At 35.7% G+C, this 17,776-nt stretch overlaps 2 protein-coding genes across 2 annotated transcripts; both read left to right on the top strand.

Moving 5' to 3' along the window:
* The first annotated feature begins 1,494 nt into the window (after positions 1-1,494).
* On the top strand, positions 1,495-5,353 carry LOC132622202 (thaumatin-like protein). The gene is made up of 3 exons (XM_060336763.1): positions 1,495-1,657; positions 3,256-3,719; positions 4,944-5,353. Exons 1-3 carry the CDS (start codon positions 1,510-1,512, stop codon positions 5,202-5,204), a joined length of 873 nt encoding a protein of 290 aa, XP_060192746.1. The 5' UTR covers positions 1,495-1,509; the 3' UTR covers positions 5,205-5,353.
* Positions 5,354-7,266: 1,913 nt separating this feature from the next.
* LOC132624749 (uncharacterized) lies at positions 7,267-17,555 on the top strand. The gene is made up of 3 exons (XM_060339477.1): positions 7,267-7,454; positions 12,419-12,458; positions 17,445-17,555. The coding sequence occupies exons 1-3, from the start codon at positions 7,267-7,269 to the stop codon at positions 17,547-17,549; spliced, it is 333 nt and encodes a 110-aa protein (XP_060195460.1). The 3' UTR covers positions 17,550-17,555.
* The last annotated feature ends 221 nt before the right edge of the window (positions 17,556-17,776 follow it).

The following is a 17,776-nucleotide window of genomic DNA, read 5'->3' as shown; positions in this document are numbered from 1 at the left end:
AAAAAAAAGCATCTTCATTTCCTATACTGTTCACACTTTTTTCACCAAACATAATTTCTCTCTTGTCTAGAAATAGAAAGTCCAAATCTTTCACTTCTTACTATACACAGTATATACTCAAATATGTTTGGTGGGGTAAAAGGTGGAAGCTAAAAGAGGTGGAAGTAAAAGCTAGGAAGAAGTTGTTGGTTTTCTTCATTTGTTTGATATGGAAGTAAATGAGTTGGGAATTCCCTTCCACATGTTAAACAATAAGAGGTAAATGTTGATTAGTGAAAATAATAATTGAATGCTTAATTATTTGAACACTGCATGTCGTACTTGATACAAACTTCTCTTCTCAAAACTTTTGTATAATAATTGAATAATGAGTTTAAGTTCTATATACTAATAGTGTAGGAAATATTTAAACAGTTGGATCACTTATTAGGTAATTACAATTATATTTTTGTTTATATATTAATTAGTAATCTAAAAATGGTAATTCACCTGATATCAAAAATCCCTTGTTCCTCATTTGAACCACTTTGATCTGTACGTGGTGTGTATTATAAAAAAGGAAGATCAGTGGTATCAGGTATCCAAGGATAAAATGCATGCCTCCCACCATAAATCATAATGAAGCAAGTACGTAGTACACAATAGAAAGAAGAAGAAAAAAGTAAACTTCACAGAAAATAGTAAAGCTTGTCCATTTTGTATGTGACAATATTGTTTTGGTACACCAAAAATGAGAGATAGATTTCTTTAATATTTAAAACCACAAAGGGTGTATGTCATACAAGTAAAACTTCAGGGATGTTTGTGATTTTCTTGTTAATACATTTAGACTAAATGTACATCAATAACAAAAATATTTTAGATTTAATAATAAATTAATAATTACACTGAGTACCCCTATAATATAACTCAGTTGCAGGCACAACTCGTGTATTAAAATCATACACTTAAATCCCTAAGTAAGAATTTCAACGTTAGTTAGGCATGTTCAAATTATCGGATCAAATCAAATAATGATAAAGAGGTCCCTATATATACAAGTAACTGAGACATGCTGAAGTCAAACTTTTCACATGATGCAAACTGAACTTTTCAAGAGAAAAACACTAAGGCAAGGTAGCTTACTTCTGTGCCTTGAGGTGTCATTTGACTTTGTACTACAATCTTATCTTGGCATACCAAAAGAAAAAAAGGAAGAATATTTTAACATATTTGACATTCTATTTGTAATTAAAAAGCCACTGAAAATAATTTATAGTAGAATATTGTATAGACAATCTGTTTTCCTGGAGATCTTAACACATGGGCTCTTAATTTTTTCTTCTCCTTGTACTTATTATTTTTAAAAGCACCATTGTACCTAACTACCTAATTCTTCATCTGCCACCTCATCTATGTTAAGTCTTCTTTCACTGGAAGATAAATTATAGGTGGAGATGTAACACATGCATCTGACATCGTCAAGATTATTTCTTCTTTTCAAAGGCTTTCAAACTTGAAGTAAAAACAATGAAGGATTTGGACCACCTCTATTATAATCCAAGCTATAAATATGCATTCTTTAGCTCCTTGTATTCGTCAAATTTGCAAATGAGGATGAAGTTTTCACGGATATGTTCAGCTCTCCTCTTCTTGATATTCCACTTCATTACATCAGGTATTTAATAACTCAACTGTAGTTGCTATTTCGCAAATTAATTTCCCCCCGTGACATACTCCTCAAACAAGATTTTTTTCTTCATTTACATTATATTTGGTTAGAGTTAAAACTACAAAGTATTTTAAGTTAGTGCAAATGAGTATTTGGACATAAGTTTCATTTAGGAAAGTTACAAATTTTGTGAATGAAAATCAAATATATATCACTTGAAATTTTCTCAAATCAGTGTGTCAACTTCAAATTTTTTATTTCAATTGAAGTTGATATAATGGACAAATTGTAAGCCGATCACTACTCTGCAAATAATATTTCGTTATTTGCGAATAAATGGTATGTCCAGACCTCTACATGTCAATATTCACATAATAGGATTTGTCACACTTTTGGTTCCTTAGTTATTGCTAAATGGGTGAAAATCATTTACACCCCCAACTTTGCTTTGAAAATCAAACTCCCCTCTCAACTTTAAACAATAGACATTTCCCTCCTTTATCCTATGCAATGACTATTTCACCCTTATTTTTTTCAATCCTCCATTCATGTAATACATTTTTATATTATATATAATATTTATTTATTTAATCTAGGTACTTATAGATTCTTATTTTAAGTTTATTAACAATATAAGTAGAATAATATTTTTATGAATTTATAACAAAAATATAATGCTATTTTTTATGATTGTTTTTTGAATATTATATGCAGTAAGTATATATGTATATGCATATGTGCATATTTAAGTTTCACTTCTCTCTTATTCTCTATTGTTTATATAAATAAACAAGTTTTGGTTGTCTCTAATGGAATATTTCTTAAATTATAATAAAATTCATTTACAGTATAAATAAATAAATTTTAAAAATTTGCCTCTATTTTTTTAATTGTTTTTGCATTACCTACATAGAAATATATTTAAAGTTATTATGACCTGTTATTTTTCACTTGTATAAATAAATATTAAAGTTTTGATTATTTTTAATAAAATTAATTTTTTGTTTATTCTGCTAATTTATTTTATTATAGAACATCATTAACTTACATACTCAATTAGTATTTCTCACTTTTTACTTCGCCTAGAAGATAATATTAATTTTTTATAAGAAATTTGTTACATAAATTAAAAAATGAAAAATAACATGATTTTAAAGAAGTAAAAAAAGAAAACAGAAGTTAATAATGTAAGGATAAAGTAGGCATTTTAATCTTCAATAAGCACATTTTAATCTTCAATTAATTGAAATGTGTATTTTTTATACCCTTGCTTGTGCTTGTTCACAAATTGTTAGAATTAGTAAATCATTCCACTATTTAATTATACATATGTTATGTTAACGTTGTACTGTTACTTTAAATTTGAAGGTAATATACTTTCAAAAATAGTCCCAATAAAATGTATTTTCCTACATAAAGAGACCAAGAGCACACATTTTATTTAGTTGATAGTTCAATGAGCCGAGTCATATATTACAAGGACCAAAATCATAATACCGAGAGACCAAAGATGTTATAATCCAAATACTTAGATATTTTTATACAGCCAAATATGCAATTTTGTGCAGTACCTGTATTGAAACTTGGAACCATTTTTTGTGCAGGTAAACTTATAGAGGTGGAGGGATGCACCATTTACATTAGTAACAAATGCCCCTTCCCTATATGGCCAGCCATAGCCCCAAACACGGGCCATCCAGTTTTAGCCAACGGTGGCTTCTACCTTCCGCCAGGCCAGATTCACCGAATCGGGGCCCCGGGTGTTTGGAGTGGACGCATTTGGGCTCGAACTGGTTGCAATTTTAACAAGCCCACTAATCACAAATTGGCCTGCGAAACAGGCGATTGTGATGGAAAATTGGAATGTGAAGGATCCATAGGCCTTCCTCCAGTTACACTAGTTGAAATGACTATACAATATGACAAAAGACAGCCGAGTTTCTATGATGTGAGCGTAGTTGACGGATATAACCTCCCTGTTACGGTAACAAATAAGCCTGCATGTTCAAAGTGCTTTATTGGAGGGTGCAACAAAAACTTGAAAAACATGTGTCCGCCCGAGCTTCAGGTACGTTACGTTGAATTGCATGATCATCTCATGTATACTCTATCTGTCCCAAGTTATTTGGCGGATTTGACTCCTCTTCATTACACTTTTTCTCCATTTCTTCAAGTACACATTTAGATTAGTGACGTGTCCTTTTAAATATTTAAAGGTCTAGATTAAATTAAATTAGAAAGTATCTTTAATCATAGTTAAAAGGATAATTTTTGAAAACTCTTTAACATTGGTAAGAAAAGCTATTTCTGCATAAATTTTCGTACCCATAAATGTCATTAGTAATTCCATTTTATAATTTTTTAACCAACAACTACGCACAGTGATCCCCAAATATCAAAAATATTGTTGAACATCAACATTAGTAATTCCTCACCACCCCACCACCCCCAATAAAAAAAAACTAAGTTCGTAGGACTTTTTTTCTTCCTATTTTTATGTTATAGCGTCATTAATAATAGGAGTTTCCTTTTGTTTAGTTTCTTATCCTTTCTTTTTTCCAGAGCACTGCTAAACATGTCCAACAATTGTAAGAACATTTCTAGTGAAGATGATGGCAAAATTTATCCTTTCTTAGGGAAAAGCAGCAAAGCGCCTCCATATCGGGCTAGATCATTGTGATTAATTTGCTAGCTCATTTGCATAATATTATGTCGAAATTTGATGGATTTTGACTTAGTAGTTTAAAATTAGTCAGTTTTTTTTTCTCTTAAAAAACTTCAGTTTTAGGGGGGGGCGGTTTTAGTAATGTTAGATGTTCCACAATTTTAAGACTTGGAACTTGGAAGCAAGAATTTATAAAATAAATCAATGCTATTAAATATTAATTGTTAGCATATCTTGTGGAGAGATAACTTTTTGCTACCAAAGTTAAAGTGTTCTTTTAAAAATATATCATTTTAACTATGGTTAAGATATTGATTAAATTAATCTAATTTGGACCATTAATAAATAAATAAGACAAGTGTCACTAATCTAAACTTGTACTTGAAGAAATGGAGAGAAGATGTAATGGAGAGGAGTCAAATCTCTTTCTATATTTAGAAACAACTAACCTTATGAGATGATTTTACAGCCACACAATTATCTAAGACTTGTTTTGGACCACAAATTTTAAAAGTCTTCATTTTTTTTTAAACTTCATGTCTAGTCAAATGGTGTCACATAAATTGAGACGAAAGTACCATGTTTTCAAGACGTACATTTTTATTTACTTGATTATGTTTTTGACAGGTTATAAATGACAAAGGACAAGTGGTGGCGTGTAAGAGTGGTTGCTTGGCTTTCAATCTTGACTCATTTTGTTGCAGGAACAACTATGGAAGTCCTGATAAATGCAAGCCGAGTGTGTACTCCAGTTTGTTCAAGAGAGCTTGTCCCTCTTATGTTACTTATGCTTTTGACAGACCTTCGCCTGTGGTCAGCTGTTCCTCCGATCAATTTGTCATAACTTTCTGTCCGGATAGATGGGGCACCGAACATTCGTCTGCTTGATAGAACTGTTCCTCTTTGTTGCGGCTTACTGTAGTTTATATAATCAGCAAGCATGTTATCTTTACTTAGTTTGAATAATGTTGTTCTACATGAAATAATCTTTGACTCTACATTATGAGTTATCCGTAATAAAGAGTTTAAATTATATATATAGTCAGTGTAAGAAATTTTTACACCATTAGGTTACCTTTGGACAACCAATTCTTGATAAACTAGTAAAATTTATATGCAACTTTTGTTGAGGTTACGCTATAAAAACTGTAAAAGTCAATTATAAAAAACACCAAATATGATTTAATTGTGTTGAAAAATGAGAACTTACCAACAATAATTATCTCTATACAAAGTCTAATTACTTAATACTATCAATTTCCTATATGATATTATGCTTGGTTTCATAGATGCACTACTAAAAAACTGCTGAAAAGCGACCTAAAACCGATCTCAATGAGGTCGGTATAAGCATTTTTTTTAATTTGTAATTTTTATTTTACAAAAATTGACCTCAGTTGGTCGCTACTTTAATAATAAATTTCGAAAAATGCATTAACGACCTCATGTGGTCGCAAACTTGACCTGCAAAACAGTACCGACCTCATGTGGTCGATAATTATTTTTAAGAAATTAAATATATTATTAATTGGGCGACCACATGAGGTCGGAATGCATAATAAAAAAAAATCAAAAATTATTCTACTATTAGCGACCTCACGAGGTCGGAGCATTTCAAAATAAATAATAATTAAATTACAGTAAGCGACCTCATGAGGTCGGTAATCGGTCAAAACCTGGTGAACATTTAGTGAAAATATTTTTTTAAATTCACTGTCCCCATTTCACTCCCCCCCCCCCCCTCTCTCTCTCCCCGATTGCTGGGATTTCAGCCTTCTCCCGCCGTCGCCGCCCACTTTCCAACAGAAGATACACCATTTGAGGTTCTTATTTTTTCATATTCCTGAGTTAAGGGTTTTTGTTTAAGTGTTTAAGGGTTTTCATACACCATTATTCAAGCCCCATAGCTAGAAAATTGAACCTTTTTTAATACAGCAAAGTAGTTTTTGTATAGCCTTTGTTAATTTCAAGTGACCTACAACAGTTTTTGAAAATATAGTCTTCTTTTTCGAATGTGGCGTTACAAAAAGGAGATGGTGACATTTCCATTTGGATTTGTAAATGTAAATGAGAAGAAAATATTTGTCTGATAAAAATATATTATAGTACCTAGTATGAGTGCAACAAACACGATTTATTTTGGATTCTCTCTTTTTGTGTAAAGATTAGAGCTATAAGCTCTTTTATTAGTTTTTCAATTTATTTCCTTAAGAATTTCTTGTTCTTGAAGTGTAGAAAAGAAGATAATCTTGGTCTTTTTTTTCCTAAGAATTTGGGGTTCTCTATTTTTGTTCAACGATTAGAACTTTATGCTCTTTTATTAGTTTTCCAATTTTTTACTTGATGATTTTTTTGTTCTTACAGTGTAGAAAATAAATAAAATTAATTGAGGAAGAAACGTATTGCAAGGTAAGCTGATTTCTGATTCAACTTAATTGGGTATATTTTTGAATGAAACACTAACTGTGAATTGTGATATTTTTGTTGTTGAATAAAGTTGGGAGGCTAAACCATCTTAATCCGAAACCATAAGCTAGTTAAAGACCCCATTCCTCTGTTTTGACTATGAATTTAACATGATTTTGTTTTCCTAATTTTGTTGATTCTGCTACATGTACTGGTAGTTAAGTTGTGGAATAATATATTCTACTTCTTATGTGGTTTTTATCAAACCAGGATTTTTCCGTGAAGTAGTCTTTTTCCCTTTGTTTTATTATGTATGATATTAGCCTAAAATGAGCTCAGTATGATGGTATTTGAGGATTTTAAATTTTCTGGTCCTATAGGAATTAAAGAATAAAACATGTTGATCCTTAAACTAATTTGAATTCATTTAATGTTATTTGTGTAGATGGAATCTCGTAGTTGGATGTATAATAGAACACATGACGGACGAGGGGGGATGAGGCAAGAATTTATGGACAGTGTCGTTACTTTTGTTGCTTATATTATGACGGTTAACAGCCTTATCCTTCTTATTTACTTCATGGTTGTTTCCGGTATCTTTTATGATATCATTAATGAACCACCCGGTATTGGATCAACACAAGACAGGTTCACTGGTGCTGTTAATCTCGTGGTTTTTATGTCGGGTCGGGTTAATTGTCAGTATATTATTGAAGGATTATGTAATACCTCGTAGCTTCAGGCGAATGTTTGACTCGTAAGATGATAATATAATGGAACCAATATGAGGGTTATAAGAAGTGTTTTGAAAACTAATCAAGTCATAAGAAATGTCTTTGGGCAAAGCAAAGTTGGAAGCCACTCTACGGGGCATGTTTGCAAGTGAGTTTGTAGAAGGTCTTAGCTAATTATTAAGATACAGGGCGGTTCAACAAAACACATGTAGCCTAAAATAAAATCTTAATACAATGCCTTAAACATTGTAATTTCTTTTTAAATTTTTTGTATCTTATTTTGACTCGCTATCGTAGATCGAGTTCTCACCATCTACGAGAGGAGAGATAAGAGTCAGATACCAATTCGATCGCTCCAGATAACAATTAGAATAAAGTAGCATGAAAGAGTGAAAGAAAGTGAGATTTTCTAAATGTGCTATAGCCTCTCGCAGATAAGTACGAAGCTCATCGTACCGATCCACAGAAGGAGATGTTTGGGAGAAAAGCCCTGTCTCATGGTGCTATTGTTAGGAGTTTACCAACGACCATAACCCTTTTATTAATTAGTAATTTGGGAAAATTTCCTAAATGAAAGTTGTAGCCCTTGGAAATACCTTTCCAACGGTATATTATGGGGGTCAAGGGGACATCTGTACAAAAAGTTATGGCCATTTTACTGAAGAATTACAGAGCAGTCCGTTCACTGGTCATGTTATACGAACTGGTTATACGGCCCATATAATTTTATACGGACCGTATAACTCGTCCGTACTTCATGAAACCTCAACCCGATGTTCTATTTTGTGCCATGATAAAATATGGTCATATTATACGGACCGTATAACTTTATACGGACCGTATAATATGTCCATATAATTTCCACCTCACTTTTGTATAAATTGAAGCCTTGAGTTCTTTTATTTCATTATTCACAATTCCAAGCCCTAGCAACAATCCAAAACATCAAGGTAAGTCAATTCAAACCCTTCCAACTCAATTCTAACATATACTCTAATAATCTAAGAAAGAAATCATTGTTCCTAATCTTGGGTTTTCAAGAAAACCCATCTCAAGGTTCATGAATCAAGATTTAGGAAATTCTCTCCAAAATTCAAGTCTTTAAATTAAGTTTTGGAGCAATTAAGGTATGTAGAACTTCCATCCACATGTGGGAATCTCTACGTTCTTCCCCATGCTCCGTTTCTTGATATCCATGAAGTTCAAAACCCTAGGGCATTAAACCCAACATATTGGTAGCCCATATTTATGTATTTATGTATATGAATTTTGTATCTATATTCGTGATTGTATTCCTAATCTTCCATTACGGTTATTAGGAACCCTAGCTTAATCCATGAATCGTGAATTCTTCCTCATGTGTTCTCATTATGTTTATATGAAACTTTCTGATTTTATCTAGCAAGTTACAAGCATGTTTTCAAGTCAATTATATATATCATTATGAACTATTGTTATTATTCATGAATCAAGAACATGTTTGCAAGATTATGACAAGTTATCTCATGAAACCATGTTACAAGATATTTCATGAAATCATGATTACAAGTTATTTACAAGTTATTTCACAAAAATCATGGGCTTCTTAGCCAACTATATCATCTTCATGTTTTTGGGATTTGCTTAGTTAACCGAGAAGGCTCAGTAAAGCCTGAAACTACGCAGCCACTGTAGGATAAAGGTTGTCAGCAAGGAGGCAACACCTTCATTATGCAGTTTCGATCCTTACATGCTTATTATTACTTAAATCTCATATCCCTGGCAAGGTGTGAGTGTTCTGCTGGTAGGACGCAAGTATCAGATCATGTTGTCGATTATACTATGGCATTCCCCACGTTACAAGCAGTTATATATATATATATATATATATATATATATATATATATATATATATATATATATATATATATATATATATATATATATGTATGTATTTCCATTGATTTACTGTTTTCAGACTTTACTCATGCTTCATGCCCATGTTCAAATTATATTCAGTTTCAGTTCATGTCCTATACATATGTTGTGTCATGTTCTTTATTTTAGCAGGTTTTATATACTAGTACTATTCACCATGTACTAACGTCCCTTTTTCCCGGGGCCTACACTTCACGGTGCAGATACCGATTTTCAGGAGCATACACCTGCACAGTAGGATCACCTCAGTTATCAGCTTATTGGTGAGCCCCACTTCTCTCGGGGTTCAACATGGAGTCTGCATTAGTATTCAGTTTATGGTAGTCCAGGGCCATGTCCTGGTAGTTACTATTCAGACATGTTTTAGAGGTTTCATAGACAGATGTTAGTTCATAGAGTCAGTTATGTTTTTATGTTTGTAGACTATTACGTTTTCATGATTTTTCATGCTATGAGATAATTTCAAGGCTTTATTCCGCAATTACATTTTCATGATTCATTTAAATTGCATCATATAGATTATATTATTTTGATGCCCATGTTGACAAGCAAGCCATGAGGTTCGCTCGGACACATGCAAGCAAGGCCCGAGTGTCATGTTACGCCCATGCCATGGTTCGGGGTGTGACAAAGCTTGGTATCAGAGCCTAGGTTCAAGTGTCTTTATGGAGTCTATGAAACCGTGTCCAGTGGGGTCACTTTTATGTGTGTGAGGGCCCCATACCAATAAATAGTTGACCATCAAGACATTTGGGATTGTCTCACTTCCTTCATACTTTAGATCATGCAGTTAAAGCTGTACTTTCAGGATGCCTTTCTAATTCGTGCGTGTACATATTTTCAGAAAATGCCTGCGAAAAGGAAATACACCAGAACAGCCACAGCCACCAGCCAAGGGGCTACTGCGAAAGCAACTCGCGAAGAGACCGTTCCGACTCAGACAGCAACCCCAACCGCTCATACAGTTACACCTCCTAGTGATTCGGATGGGGATGTTAGGAATGCTATCAATATGCTCACACAACTGGTAGCAGCTATTACACCCCGTACTTCCAGATGAACGTTCGTTAAGTTTAAGTACAAGTATGTGGAATTATGATCAAGATGAGCCGTCTTTCAGGTTTAAGGAATGGTATAATTATTAGTTATACTTATGGATAAAGTGATATATGAGTAGTACTGAGAAGTCTCACAACCAAATGGAATTGAAGAAATAAGTTATTGAGACCTTGGATTTTGTGGAAAATATGAAGGGCAAATTTTGGTCCAACTTTGACAAAGAATATCTTTTAGTATATGAGAAATTTTGAAGCAACGCAAAAGCCTAAAATGAAGTTTGTCGAGTCTAGTTTCCAACGCAACAAACCGCTCATCGATACGACATCGGAGTAGAGAATTATGGAAGTTGCAATTTAGGCTGACGGAGCAGAAACGCTGCTACAGTAACCGGGCTGCTACAGTGCTTCTACAGTGACTTCTACAGTACCCGACTTGCTACAATGACCCGACCCGAGTTTGACCCACTATTTACGGACCAAATCTGATTCTAAACTTCATTTTTCAGCCAAGAACATTCCAAATATTTCCCAAATTCTCTAGAAAACTCTCCTAACTCCCGTCCATTAGATTTTAACGCAAACTAGGTGAAATCCCCGAATTTAAGTTTGGACAACACATGGCTGCAATTATAATATCGAATTGCGGTGAAACTTGGCTTGGATTCAAGGTGATAATCGAAGATATTGAAATTCTAGCGGGTGAAAGGTATGAATCTTTCCTTATTAATATTGATTTAAGCTTATCTACGGAGGAAAAGTTACTAAATGAGCGTATAATTAATTTATGGGTCGAGAAATTGGATAAAACATCCTGAGATGTTTATGGAATATTTTGGTGTTGATAATATTGTTGTTGATGTTGGTATTGTTGTTGTTGTTGCTGGTTGCTGAATTGAGATTTCGGGTTAGGCATATAAACATGGGAAATGCTACCCGAATTTCGGCAGATTCTAAAGGGATTTTAATTAAAGGCTTAAGACAAGTGTATGATGGTGAGCCTAATAATAGTATGAACGATTTTATATGTAGAGTACAAGTCAGGAGATAAGTGGGAAGTTCAAGGCAGGGGCGGATGTACTCCTAGCCTAGGGTGTTCACCCGAACACCCTGGACAAAAAATTACAGTGTATATTTAAGATAAATTTTTTGTGTTCATGTACCTATATTAATTTTTGAACACCCTGAACAAATGTAAAAGGCTAGCTCAAGTGGTTCAGTTATTTTCCGAACACCCTGAGTGGAAATCCTGAATCCGCCACTGGTTCAAGGAGCAAGATTCCAGGTATGTTAAGGCTAAACCCTTTCTTTCTAAAGGGATGATTCCTTATTATAAACCTCTGTACTATATCCATAATATCGTTGTTTCCACAAATGCTAGACGCCTCTGAATCTCATGATATTATTGAGCTCATTCATGACCTTTGAAATTATTCATTGTGATTGATCTCACCTTACGATATTTGTTCCTTCAAGGTGAGATATAGCGATGACGATAGTTCCATAGTAATAACAATCCAATGAGTTTAGGAATGTGTCTTAAGGAATGTTTTGTGGGACATGAATAGAGTGCTAGCGAAGGATCCCTAATGAGGTATTTGATACTAGAATAGAGACTTATGATGTATCTCAGGATTTGGCTAATGTTTAGTTAAGCGGGAAGAAGTCTTAAGGGCCTAGAAAAATGCTTATGAGTTTTATATGACAATATAAGCGTTGATGGATAATTGATGGTCACGAGAAGAGCTTAGAAGTGAATAGATAATGAATGAGTACTAGAATTATATAAAGGGATTCTATATGAGAGACTGGATCGGGCTGCACGTTCTGTAGCACATATATCTATATGTTGTGGCCCAGAGATGTGTTATAAGTCTTATGTGATTATGTGGACATTAGCGAATAAATGGCGGCTATGAGAAGTGCATAGAGGTTACTCGTAGAGGTTTGATCATGATGTTGATTATAATTACCACTGGTCTACAATCAGTCGGGCAGATGTTACCACCGGGATAAGTCCGGTTAGGCAGGTATGTATTTACCACTGGTCTACGTTCAGTTGGGCAGTGATGTATTTACCACCATGCTACGGCTGGTTGGGCAGTTATTACCACCGTGCTACAGCCGGTTGGGAAGATAAGTATGTATATGTTTACCACTAGACTGCAGCCAGTCGGGAAGTTACCACCGTGCTACGGCCGGTCGGGCTGTTACCGCTGATCAGTCGGGCAGTTGCGGTCTACCGTCGGGCGATAATCAGACGGGTTGTTATTACCACCGGAATGCAGCTGGTCGGGTAGTTACCACTGATCAGTTGAGCTGTTATTATAGGATGATTAGTAAGATAAAGGCATAGTACTGTACATATATGGTTAAGCATGCGAGAGTATAGAGAGAGACATGTATCATATAGGGATCGGGTTGCACGCCGCAACACATGTGCAGATAACGTTTGATGATAAGGTAACCAGGACTATGGTAGGGTATACAGACCTAGTAAAGATCACAAGAAGATGAAGAGGTATGTATACATATGCTAGATTTCCATCGGTAGTTCAGAAATGCCAGGTTGATTCTTATTCTTCTCATCTTTAGTCTATGGCTATTTTGTTGCACTTTCCACCTTGCATACTCAGTACATTGCTCGTACTGACGTCCCTTTACTGGGGGCGCTCATTTCATGCCTGCAGGTCTTGAGATACAGCTTGACGGATCTTTCAGTAAGAATACCAGCTCGGCAGGCAGAGTTGTGGCACTCCACTTGCTTCGGAGTTGCCATGTGAGTCAACATGGCTGCTTATGCATTTGCATGGGTATGGCGGGGCCCTGTTCCGGCCACTTTATGTCATGTACTCCTGTAGAGGCTCGTAGACAGATATGCACAGTTAGATATCTTATAATTATCTCGACTTGTGCTATGTTGTATCATTATTATAGATAGCCTTACCGGCACATGCACTCGAGATTAGTTTGAAGACGTAAGTATGTTATCTTTTGGGCTTGTGCCCCCATGGCTTATAGTACCTTGGCCTTATGTTGCTTTTCGAGATACAGAAAACGTGAGTTACAGTTTGGTTCGCTCGGTTCCCGTAGGGTGCCGAGTGCCAGTCATGCCTGTTACACCTCGGAAATTTTTTCGTGCTTGTGTGATGAGTAGAACAATGAAGGACTTGAGTGTATGGTGTTTTACTAAGTCGGGAATGGCTAATTTTGCATTTTTGGAAATAATAAAGTTGCAGAAATTTTTTCTGCCAGTGGTCGTATATGGCACTATACGGCCCGTAAAGTGATTTACGGACCGTATAGTGCAATCATATTCCATCATTCCAAAAATCTCAACTTTCTGCCCAGCGTTGATATGGTTAAATACGACCCAGTTTACGGCCCGTAAACTGGTTTACGGACCGTAAGCCAGGTCGTAAAGTGCCATAATCCTCAGCCAAACTTTCTGTTTCTTGGAATGCTTAAATACGTCCACAGTGGACGGGCCGTAAATCAGAATACGGTCCGTAAACTGCAATTTACGACCACTGTTCACCCGACGAGAATTCATTAAAGATCAAATTTTGGGATTATTAAAAGGGGCTTGGACTACAATTCAGTTCATTATTCATCAACACAACTCAAGAAACCTCTAGAATATTCCAAATTATTCCTCCACAAGAATTCAAGAGAATCAAAGGGAATATCAAGATCATCACCACTAAATTCATGAAAATAAGTGTAAGAACACATCAAAGGATCTTCTAAATCAAGAAATTCTAAAGAAGGGTGGAACTAGGGTTTTGGCTAAGTGAAGAATTTCAACTCAAGGGTTGTTCAACCACTATCCAAGGTAAGTTTCATGATCATTCTATGTTGTTTGAAGTATTGAAAAGCTTAGACACTTGAAATGTAGAAGAACATAGAAATGGACCATTACTGAGTGAATAGTGCCATAAATGAATGATAGTGGGATTGAATTATGAATGTTGAAGTGTTGTGAATACAAATACGTTGTAAATGATGCTTACATCATGAAACAAGCATTAAACGCATAAAAATGCAAGGACGAGTCATAAGGCTAATTATGAGGGAAATTGGAGGAAAATGGTGGATTTTGCTAAATGTACGTAAACGACGATTGTTGATTTCGATATTGTGAGTAATGCTATGAATGTTGGGAGTTAATATAAAACATGGAAAAAATAGTATAAACAAGAGAAGCGCTGTCCGACTTCTCCTAGAATTAGCGACGCGTTCTTGTAGTTAGTATGCTAATGTTGATATGAATTATTTATGAAGGTAACGACGCGATATTGAAGGAGAACGAGTGAGCGATATCTTAGCTAAACGACCAAGGTATGTGAGGCTAGTCCCTTCTTTCTGATGGCATGAATCTTGTAGCACGAAATTCCTATTCTCTTCATGAGTTCTTGTAGTCCGAAAGGCTAAGAGTCCAACTCCTTAATGTCTATATAAGATGAGGAATACGATATGATGATGCTAGTATAATGATGATGTTAATTATCGCTTACACTCACCTTATGTACTAGTTCCTTCAAGGTGAGGCAGAGTATCAATAGTTGTTCAATAATGGAATCGGGGGATCACGACCTTACGTCACCCCGATAGAGTAAAGTTGATCTTGAGCCTTATGCATGTATTACAATGAGATAAGTATTTTATGATGAGTATATTATTATTATGAGCATTTTATGATAAGCATGACATGAGCATTTCACACCGTGCCTAGTTGGCCGGGCAGTCACCGCCAAGGCGGGCAGCTATACGGATACACCATGACTTTCGGGCATGGGCAGACACCACTAGTGGGCGGCATGAGATGGTACCCCGGACGCGGGAGGCCTGAACGTGGGCTAATATTATTGATTATCACACCGTTCCGACATGGACGGGCAGCTTGCATATGATGCATATATGTTATGAGGATGAGTATGAGTAAGATGGCACGCATGATTTCCTTTATGATTATCAGACAGATCCAGATATTTCACGTTGATGTTATCACTATGTTGTTGATGTTTTCTTTCATTGTTTATGCTTCTCATACTCAGTACAACATTCGTACTGACGTCCTTTCTTCGGACGCTGTGTTCATGCCCACAGGTAGACAGAGAGGAGAGCTTGGCCCAGATCCTCAGTAGCAGTCAGCTGGTTGAAAGCACTCCATCGTCCGGAGGTGCTTAGGATTATCCTTTTGGTATATATGTATATTTTGGGCACGACGGAGTCTTGTTCCGTCCATGTATATACAGTATGTTAGTAGAGGCTCGTAGATACGCAGTGTGGGTTAGATGGTCTCACAAGACGTTTTCATATGCGTGTATATTATTTTGATGGCCGAAAGGCAATTGTATATAAAGTATTTATGTTTGTTTAATTATGATTTTCCTACAACTGGTATGTAAATTGATAAAAGAATAATAAATGAGCAAGATAAGTAGTAGAGTGAGCGGTGCTCGGTAACTAGCTCCGGGTACCCGTCGCGGCCCCTAGCTGGGTCGTGACAATGCCTTACTAAGGTTAGGGTGTGACAAATTGGTATCAGAGCAGTTCGTCCTAGGGTTGGTCTACGAGCCGTGTCCTGTAGAGTCTTGTTTATGGGTGTGAAGCACGCCACACTTATAAACAGGAGGCTGCAGGGCATTCAGGATGGTTACCCTTCTTTGTATCTTAAATCGTGCTATAGAGCTGAGTCATAGGGTGTAAATCCTCAATCCCGACTTCTGTTGTTTTATAGGTTGACGATGACTCCTTTAGAAGGGATATGATTGGTTAGAAAAGGTAAAAGACCGATGTCCGTCACTCAATGAGCTAGATATTGATGAGGACTTCCTTATTGTGTAGAGTATATTGACAAGGATAGTATACAGAGATACGAGGTTCATATAGCCGCATTTGTTTCCATTACCAAATGAGGATCGGATAGAGATGCCATGGCCTTCAGGTATGCATATATATTGCCAGTTGCTATTATTGGGGCCGTTGTTATTACTGATTGTTATAGCCCTGTGTGGCATTGTGCTATTGGTTTACCGCAAGACAGGTTGGTAGTATTGCAGTTACAAAGAAAGCTCTGCCGAAATTTTCATAAGATCCCTGAGAGTTTAACATTCTTGGACGAATGCTTTTAAAGGGGGGGGGGGGGGGGGGGAGAATGTTACACCCCGTACTTCCAGATGAACGTTCGCTAAGTTTAAGTACAAGTACGTGGAATTACGATCAAGATGAGCCGTCTTTCGGGTTTAAGGAATGGTATAATTATTAGGTATACTTATGGATAAAGTGATATATGAGGAGTACTGAAAGTCTCACGACCAAATGGAGTTGAAGAAATAAGCTATTGAGACCTTGGATTTTGTGGAAAATATGAAGGGAAAATTTTGGTCCAACTTTGACAAAGAATATCTTTTAGTATATGAGAAGTTTTGAAGCAAAGCAAAAGGCTAAAATGAATTTCGTCGAGTCTAGTTTCCAATGCAACAAACCGCTCATCGATACGACATCGGAGTAAAGAATTATGGACGTTGCAATTTAGGCTGACGGAGCAGAAACGTTGCTACAGTAACCAGGCTGCTACAGTGCTTCTATAGTAACTTCTACAGTACCCGACTTGCTACAGTACTGCTACAGTGACCCGGCCCGAATTTGACCCACTATTTTAAGGACCAAATCTGATTCTAAACTTCATTTTTCAGCCAAGAACATTCCAAATATTTCCCAAATTCTCTAGAAAACTCTCCCAACTCCCGTCCACTAGATTTTAATGCAAACTAGGAGAAAACCCCGAATTTAAGTTTGGACAACACATGGCTGCGATTATAATATCGAATTGCGGTGAAACTTGGCTTGGATTCAAGGTGATAATCGAAGATATTGCAATTCTAGCGGGTGAAAGGTATGAATCTTTCCTTATTAATATTGATTTAAGCTTATCTATGGAGGAAAAGTTACTAAATGAGCGTATAATTAATTTATGGGTCGAGAAATTGGATAAAACATCGTGAGAGAAGAGTGTTAAGGTTTCGTTTGCATCAACTGGGGTTGTGTTTGTTGTTATGGCTTATGTTATGAGTATGTTGTGTATCCGGATCAAGATCCCCGCTTATCTTCGCTGAAAGAAAGTTTTAGCCTATTTGTGATCCTTTGTTAAAGAGATCTAAGGAAACATGGCGAGGTATATTCTTGTTGACTCCTGTATGCTCTATTTGTGATCCTTTGTTAAAGAGAAGTTATGATGTAGTATAAGGTTAGGAGTTTTAAAGTTAGAAAGAATGAGAACAATAGCATGTTCTAAACTCTTGCAACTGTGTTCTGTAGTTCTATTTGCTAAAAGATTTAAGGA

The sequence above is a fragment of the Lycium barbarum genome, chromosome 12 (assembly GCF_019175385.1).
Source record: "Lycium barbarum isolate Lr01 chromosome 12, ASM1917538v2, whole genome shotgun sequence".
Classification (NCBI taxonomy): domain Eukaryota; kingdom Viridiplantae; phylum Streptophyta; class Magnoliopsida; order Solanales; family Solanaceae; genus Lycium; species Lycium barbarum.
Note: the sequence above shows the minus strand (reverse complement) of the source record. Positions and strands in the feature narration are given on the sequence as shown.